General features: G+C 38.4%; 2 protein-coding genes across 3 annotated transcripts in view; both read right to left on the reverse strand.

The window, feature by feature from the left end:
- Positions 1–301: 301 nt before the first annotated feature.
- On the reverse strand, positions 302–4818 carry LOC113118809 (extracellular calcium-sensing receptor-like). Its single transcript, XM_026288218.1, has 6 exons — positions 3740–4818; positions 3110–3401; positions 2095–2910; positions 1780–2007; positions 1336–1459; positions 302–1218 (listed from the first exon to the last, which is right to left on the reverse strand). The coding sequence occupies exons 1-6, from the start codon at positions 3952–3954 to the stop codon at positions 302–304; spliced, it is 2592 nt and encodes an 863-aa protein (XP_026144003.1). The 5' UTR covers positions 3955–4818.
- A 349-nt stretch (positions 4819–5167) lies between these two features.
- olfcq1 (olfactory receptor C family, q1) overlaps positions 5168–8540 on the reverse strand; it is a 4224-nt gene continuing 851 nt past the window's right edge. The window contains exons 3-6 of one of the 2 annotated variants that reach the window (XM_026287763.1): positions 7640–8452; positions 7270–7497; positions 6933–7056; positions 5168–6815 (exon numbers count right to left, since the gene is read on the reverse strand). In XM_026287763.1, coding sequence (XP_026143548.1) covers positions 5911–6815; positions 6933–7056; positions 7270–7497; positions 7640–8452 — 2070 coding nt within the window. In that variant the 3' untranslated portion in view covers positions 5168–5910. The remainder of the gene's footprint in view (positions 6816–6932; positions 7057–7269; positions 7498–7639; positions 8453–8540) is intronic. The other variant, XM_026287762.1, reaches the window with a different exon arrangement.

Below are 8540 nucleotides of genomic sequence, written 5' to 3' on the forward strand. Positions count from 1 at the left end.
TGAACAGCCGTGAAACAGTGATTCTGTTCAAATTCCCTTTAAAATCTTAAATGATTCCCTTTGAGCTAAATTGACCTGTTTCCCTTACATTATTTTATGTCAGATTGACCGAGATAATCGAAGCAAAATCAACTAAAAAAAAAAAAAAACTGCCAAGAGAACCTAATGAACCTGTGGGAGATATACATTTGATATCAGTTTATTTAAAGGTAAATAAACAACACAGACACATATAATTTGAAGTAATTTGATGTTTAATTTTATTTACAGGAACTTACACTAGTCTGTTTAGCATGTATAACTATTTCTTTTGGGTTGATCTTCCCATGATGGCTTTTTTAGTGTTTCTTTCTGGGTGTAATATAATTACGTAGCACTTTGGGGCAAATATGGCCACCAATAATCCAAAACTGGAAGCCAGTATGGCAAAAATCTCCACAGCCACTGCATATTTCCCTGGTGAGCTCACATATGCTGGAACAAATGTCATCCACACAGCACAGAAAATCAGCATGCTGAAAGTGATGAACTTTGCTTCATTAAAATTATCTGGAAGTTTCCTGGCCATGAAGGCTAACAGGAAACTTGCTACTGCCAACAGTCCAATGTATCCTAACAGCACAGAAAAACCAGCCACTGAGCCTATTGTACATTCATATACTATTTTAGAGCGTATATACTGATTGTTTTTATGGGGTGTCGGGGATGCAGTAGATAACCAGACAGTGCATATTGCTACTTGTGTAGAAGTAAGGGCTAAAACGGTTCCTCTTTGCTGTGTTGAACCAAACCACTTGATTGGGGCAGATTTGCCTTCTGGCCGAGATGACTTGAACACGGCTATTACCACCATAGTCTTCACCAGGATGCTGGAGATGCACAGGACAAAGCTTATGCCAAACACAGCATGTCTTAACTGACATGTCCACAACTGGGGCCGGCCAATGAACAGCAGCACACACAGGAAACACAGTTTGAGTGACAACAGCAGCAGGAAGCTAAGCTCTGAGTTGTTAGCACGTACTACAGGAGTGTTACGGTGATGAGCAAATATGACCATCACAAAAGCACAGAAACTACTGCCTAAGAGGGAAGCAGTGGTTAGAGAAATCCCAAGCGGATCTTCATAGGATAGAAATTCAACTTCTTTAGGAACACAGTGGTAATTTTTTGGACTTGGCCAATACTCATCTGGACACATGAAGCATTCAGGTGAATCTGTAAGAGACAGAAAGAAAGAGAGATATAGGACAGAATCACAGTATAATTATATTGAGAATGATCCAATATTTATGATCAAGTACATATTTCATTTGCAAACATTAATTTTCTCACTTGTTGTATTAGAAATCTCTCCATCGCCACATGGCAGGCAGTCAAAACAGCAGACAGGAAAGCCTTTCCTCCTAGCTAGTCTGGTGCCTGGGGGGCAGCTCTCACTGCACACAGACTGTGGGGGCTGAAGGAGGATATTATTATTATTATTATTATTATTATTATTATTATTATTTCTAGGTATATGCATTTACATACACCTTAAATGCATATGTATGATTACTGCTATTTTTTATCATATTATTTATATATATATATATATATATATATATATATATATATATATATATATATATATATATATATATATATATATATATATATATACTTAAAAGGGTACAAAGACTTTATTTATTTATTGCTGTTGTTTTTAATTAAACATTCAGACTAAACGTCCTAACCAAGAAGTAAGTAACATGCTATTTGCTATAACATGTTATTTGCCTTTTTTGTCTCAAAATTCCAGTATAATGCATCCTCATCCAGTGTGAGCACTTTCCCTGTTGCTGCCCCTTCATCTACCACACCAACCGTGCGGACAACAATCGATCCATCAGACCTTGGGTGCCAGTTCATCACATCATAGATGGCCAGAGCATCTCCATTCTCATCAAATGACACACTATCCCCAAAACCTGTGGTGAAGTTCACTTTTTTTAGGTAGTGAACCAGCTGTACAGTTTGTAGACAGAACGTGTTAAATTAAATATGTGGCAGAACTTTGTATATTGTGTGCACTATACTGTACATGAGCTTTACCTGCCAGGGTTTCAGGTTGGTTATGCTGGCACATTTGTTCCCACTGAATGGTCCTCTCCCCTCCTCACACTGCATCAGGTCATGAAGCGCATGTGCCAGGGCATAAACTGCCTTATACACATTATATGAGGCCCTCAGCTCTGATACATCAGTGAATGCTGTTTCTGTGCTGCTCAGATCCTCTTGCCCTGAACATTTTGTTCCACCTTGTTCTTGTTGTTCATCTACAGCCTCAAACTTGCACCCAAACATTTTCTCCCAGAATATTTTTATTGTGCTATTTTTTGGATTATTGTCAGGGTGGAGATGTATCAGAAAGTCATGAAGTCCCTGAATCTGTCCACGACGGATAGCAATGCCCAGTGTCCCTCCCAGTAGAGGCAAATATTGTGGAGTTTGTAGGACAGGTGTTGTTGTCCAAGCCTCACTTGCAATCCACTGCCTGCCTGTCACATTTTGTGACAACAACTCATCCATCAGGGATGACAAATCAGTTGAGAATGCTACAACTACCTTGGCTGTAGATGTCTGTATAACCCCTACTATTCTATTAATGTCTCTGTGGTTATTATCATAAGGCAAAATCTCAGAGAATGCCACACAACCCCCAAACAGCTGCATTTCATGCTGGAAGGACTGAGCAGCATAGATGCCGTAGTCATCATCACTGTAGAGGAGACCAACCCAGGTCCATCCAAAATGTCTCAAGATCTGAATCATAGCCCTCACCTGGAAGGCATCACTGGGGATTGTTCTGAAGAAAGAGGGGTACTTTCTCCTGTTACTCAAACAGGAGCAAGTGGCATAGTAACTAACCTAATGCAAATCACAAGAACAAAACAAACAAGCAAAGTTTCTCAGGCAATTTCACACTGTGAATGAAATTCACAAGTAATAAAGCAAGAGAATAAAATTGTTTTAAAACATGTACACACACTTGTTTAAATTATTGACACACTGATATTTGGAAACAAATATTGTATATTTTATGGCAGGAACAAATATTATGTCTTACCATAGGAACTCGAAACAGACCCAGGACACTGGAAATTGCTATTGATTGACTTGAACCTGGGTCCCCCACAATCCCAATCACTGGAGGAGGGCCAGTGCACTTGAGGTCTGAGAAGAACTCATCTGTCCCACTAGCTAGGGATATGGCAGCCCGGAACGCCACTCCAAGTCTTAAGCAGTTGTCATAGATTTGGTAACCAAGCGTGATGTTAGGCAGCAGGTCGTTATTTTTGTTAATCTCATTTATGGCAAAAACCATAGTCAGTGCCTGCTGAAAACTTGCCATATAGAATCTGGAAATAACAACACAAATTTTAGTACTAAAATGTAATTTATCTAGCTCACTGTATTTTTAAAATCAGAGATTGTAATATAATTATTATATAATGTATACTACAACCACATTTCTATTTTATCCTTGTGCTTTTCTGCCCACTATTTGAGTTTTATATATTAGTTGAGTTACAAAATATAGAAGTCACAGGAAACAACTAATTTAGAAACATTGCGTATAATTCACAATCAGCAATATGTTATTGTTCTTTTTTTATTTTTTTTATTTAAATCTCATTTTACATTTCTTTCATACTCTTTGTTAAGCACAGCAGTACTCAATTCAATCCAAACTCACTCCTCACACTGTGGCAGTTCTGGCTCAGTTCTGAAGGTAAGTTCTGGGAAGACTTTGAGGTGCTGAACCTCAAACAGGCCTCCAATAATGAAGTCTCCAACCTGGTACATCCCGTTCAACTTGAAGCGTCCTTGAAGCTGACAAGAGTCTGAGATAAAAGTAGCAGAGATATAGTTAAATGACAGATACAGGCAGATATTTAGAGTGAACCACATCTCTGTTCTTTTTCCTTTTTCTTTATGGCAAACTCAGCTAAACTCACTGTATTACCCAGTGTGTGGAATTCTTTTAATGTAGGGGAGGTGTCACTTGAGAAATAAGGACATCCTTCTGGGTAACTGTTTGGTATCATTTTCAAACCATGAGTACAGTGTGAGAAGGTTTTTTTCATTCATTCATCCATTCATTCAAACACTTTTTTTTTTTTTTTACCAGTTATTAATTAAATTATTTTGATCAGTTACTTAGCAATGTCAGCCTGTATTTAATATATCATATTAAATACAATTAATAAATACAATAAATTTCCCTCATTAAAAATTTAACTGAAGTGAACACACACATATTAGCATTGGTGGTTTGCAGGGACTCTCCATATGTGTAATGCATAATGGGTTTTATACTGTACAAACTGTACTTTCTATCACCCTGCACCTAAACCTACCCCTCACAGAAAATTTTGTGCATTTTAAGATATAAATAAATAAATAAATAACACAATTTAGTATGTTTCTTTTTCTTTGTTTTTTCTTTTTCTTTTTTAAATCTTTTGAATGATTGGGACATAGGCAGTGTCCTCATAGACTACCTTCGCACTGTGATACCTCTGTCATACCCATATCATTATACAAATTTGTGTCCCCATAAACCACCCAAACCCATGCACACACACACTCAAATCACCTAAACATAGATTGTGCATTAGAAGCTAATTGGGCAAACAATTATGGAAAGTGTGCATCCTCACAGTTCTACACACACACACACACAAATGCACACACAAACACATGGACACACACACGTTTGTTTTTGTGAAAAGTGTCATACTCTGTGTCATACACTGTCACCTGTGTCATACTCATGTCATTATACAAAGTTGTGTCCTGATATGTCATAAACACACATGCACACACACACACACACACACATACACACACACGTTTGTTTTTGTGATAAGTGGGTTCATCCCATAGGCGTAATGTTTTTTATACTGTACAAACTGTATATTCTATGGCCCTACACCAACCCTACACCTAACCGTAACCCTCACAGGAAACTTTGTGCATTTTTACTTTCTCAAAAAAACTAATTCTGTATGAGTAATAAGCGTTTTGAAAAATGGGGACATGGGTTATGTCCTCATAAGTCAACATCTCCGTGTAATACCTGTGTCATACCCATGTCATTATACAGAGTTGGGTCCTGATATGTCACAAAAACATGCCCACACAAACACACACACACATATTCATTAATATTCATTCATACATTCATTCACATTCCGTTAAGCTCCATCCTGATTTTAGATTAATTTGAATGCAACTTCTCATCCCATAATCACTTATTCTGTGCCACCTGTTCTTAGTAAGGCATAATTTAATAAGGTTAACATGACATCATAATATTGCCTGTAGGTGGAGTACGCTGACTACAATATATGAAGGTGGCGATAGATCAGCCTATTGTTGATACATTTTATTTATTTGCTTAAATTCAAGGTTTAATAATAAAAGTTAAACTCAGTCAACAGCATTTGTGGCATAATGTAGATAAAAAATAAAACAAAACTGTAATGTCAATTTTATTCTTAAAAAAAAAAAAAATGTTAAGGTAAGTGACTTACAATAAATATTTGTAAATGTTAAAATATTATTTCACACAACACATAAACAATATGCATGTTAGGATGATTTAAATTAATATTTTCTGTGTGAAACATTTGTAAATTGATGTTTAGATAAAAATGCTTCTTTCAACTGAAACTTTGTGAGGGTATGTGAGGGATTTGTTAGACCTGACAGAGATTTATATGAAAACCAGCCAAGCTTATTTGATCGAAAACAGCTGCTAATTGTTTTTAACCTGCATCAGAGCAATTTATTAATGTTTCAAAAAGCAGTACATTTGTTCATCATTAAAATCTTTTTTCTTTTCTTTTTTTATTTTTTTTTTTAGTTTGTTCTTCCCATGATGGCTTTTTTAGTGTTTCTTTCTGGGTGTACAATAATGATGTAGCACTTTGGAGCAAATATGGCAACCAGTAATCCAAAGCTGGAAGCCAGTATTGCAAATATCTCCACAGCCACTGCATATTTCCCTGGTGAGCTCACAAATGCTGGAACAAATGCAATCCACACAGCACAGAAGATCAACATACTAAAAGTGATGAACTTTGCTTCATTAAAATTATCTGGCAGATTTCTCGCAAGGAAGGCTAACAGGAAACTTACTGCTGCCAAAAGGCCAATATAGCCGAGTAGCATGGAAAAACCAGCCACTGAGCCTATAGTACATTCAAATACTATTTTGGAACTGGTATACTGGTTATTTTTATGGGGTACTGGAGATGCATTTGATAACCAGACTGAACATATTACAACCTGGAGAGCTGTTAGGACCAGAACCGTGCACCTTTGCTGAGCTGCTCCAAACCATTTCATTGCTCCTTTGCCCTCTGGCCGAGATGACTTGAACACGGCTATAACCACCATAGTCTTCACCAGGATGCTGGAGATGCACAGGACAAAACTTATACCAAATACAGCATGTCTTAACTGGCATGTCCACAACTGAGGCCGGCCAATGAACAGTAGAACACACAGAAAACATAGTTTGAGTGACAACAGCAGCAGAAAGCTGAGCTCTGAATTGTTAGCTCGCACAACTGGAGTATGGCGGTGATGTGCAAATATGACAACTACTGCAGAACAGATACAGGTGCCAAGCAAGGAAGCAGTGCTTAAGGAAATGCCCAGAGGTTCCTCATAGGATAGAAACTCCACTTCTTTCGGGACACACTCATCCTTTTTTGGGTTGGACCAGAACTCATCTGGACACACTGTGCACTCAATGGAATCTATGTATATGGACATCAAAGAAAGAGAAAAATAAAAACAGAGGCATAATGTTGAACTGTTATTAAATAATAATTACTGTTTTAACTGTTGTAATTTCTGGTCATGACTCTCCTCACCTGAAATATTAGAAATCTCTCCATCTGCACATGGCAGGCAGTCAAAACAGCAGACAGGAAGGCCCTTCCTTCTGGCTCGCCTTGTGCCTGGGGGGCAGCTCTCACTGCACACAGACTGTTGAGGCTGAAGGACACATCACAGACACACACAGAATGCAAACACGTACACACACAAACACACACACACACAAATAGTGTACAGTGTGTTTGTATAATTTCTATACAAGAATGTATAGAATGTGATAAAAGTAAACTTCATTCAGCAATAACTACACACATAATATGATATCATAGGAGGGCCCTGTTTCAATATTTTAAAAGACTGAAAAAGACTTGCTTTATTTGTCTCTAAGTTCCAGTATATTTCATCCTCCTCCAATGTGAGCACCTTCCCTCTTGCTGCCCCTTCGTCTACCACACCAACCGTTCGAGCAATTATTGACCCATCAGAGTTTCGCTGCCAGTTCAACACATCATATATGGCCAGAGCATCTCCATTCTTATCAAATGACACATGATCCCCAAAGTCAGTGGTGAAGTTCACTTTCTGTAGGTAGTGAACCAGCTGTACAGTTTTTAGACAGAACATATCTATCTTAATGGTTTGTATGAATATGTTTTGGTTTCATTTTCCATTTAGCTATTATATATAGTTAGAAATTAACAGTCTAACTGATAAGCTATGCTTCTGTCCACAGGACTCTTACCTGCCAGGGTTTAAGGTTTGTTATATCGCCACATCTGTTCCCACTGAATGGTCCTCTCCCCTCCTCACACTGCATTAGGTCATGAAGCGCATATGCCAGGGCATAAACTGCTTTATACACATTATATGAGGCCCTCAGCTCTGATACATCACTGTATGCTGTTTCTGTGCTGCTTAAATCTTCCTGTCCTGTACACATTTTCTCTCCCTCTCTACCTCCAGTGTCAAAGGTGCACCCAAACATGTTCTCCCAGAAGATTCTCACCATATTATTTCTCAAATTGCTGTCAGGATGGAGGCGTAGCAGAAATTCCTGAAGTCCCTGAATCTCTCCTCGACGGATGGCAATGCCCAGAGTGCCTCCTAGAAAGGGCAAAAGATGCTGAGTGTGAAACACAGATGAGGTGGCCCAAGCTTCACTTGCAATCCACTGCCTGCCTGTTACATTCTGCAATACCACCTCATCCATCAAAGGCAGCAGATAGGCTTCTGTGGAGAACACCACCACCACTCTCGCTGTAGAGGCCTGAATGCCTTGTACAATGCGCTGGATGTCTACGTGGTTGTTATCAAGAGGCAAGATTTCAGAAAAAGAAACACAACCTCCAAAAATCTGCACTTCCTTTTGGAAGGACTGAGCGGCATAGATGCCATAGTCATCATCACTGTAGAGAAGACCAACCCAAGTCCATCCAAAATGCCTCAAAATCTGAATCATAGCCCTCACCTGGAAGGCATCACTGGGGATTGTTCTGAAGAAAGAGGGGTACTTTTTCCTGTCACTCAAACATGAGCAGGTGGCATAGTAGCTAACCTTATAGGAGAGATCATAATGACAAAACAAATCATTGTTATAGCATTTACTCTTTTAATTTAGCCGTCAAAAGGAAACATTTTGTGAA

Source organism: Carassius auratus, chromosome 18, assembly GCF_003368295.1.
Source record: "Carassius auratus strain Wakin chromosome 18, ASM336829v1, whole genome shotgun sequence".
Lineage (NCBI taxonomy): Eukaryota > Metazoa > Chordata > Actinopteri > Cypriniformes > Cyprinidae > Carassius > Carassius auratus.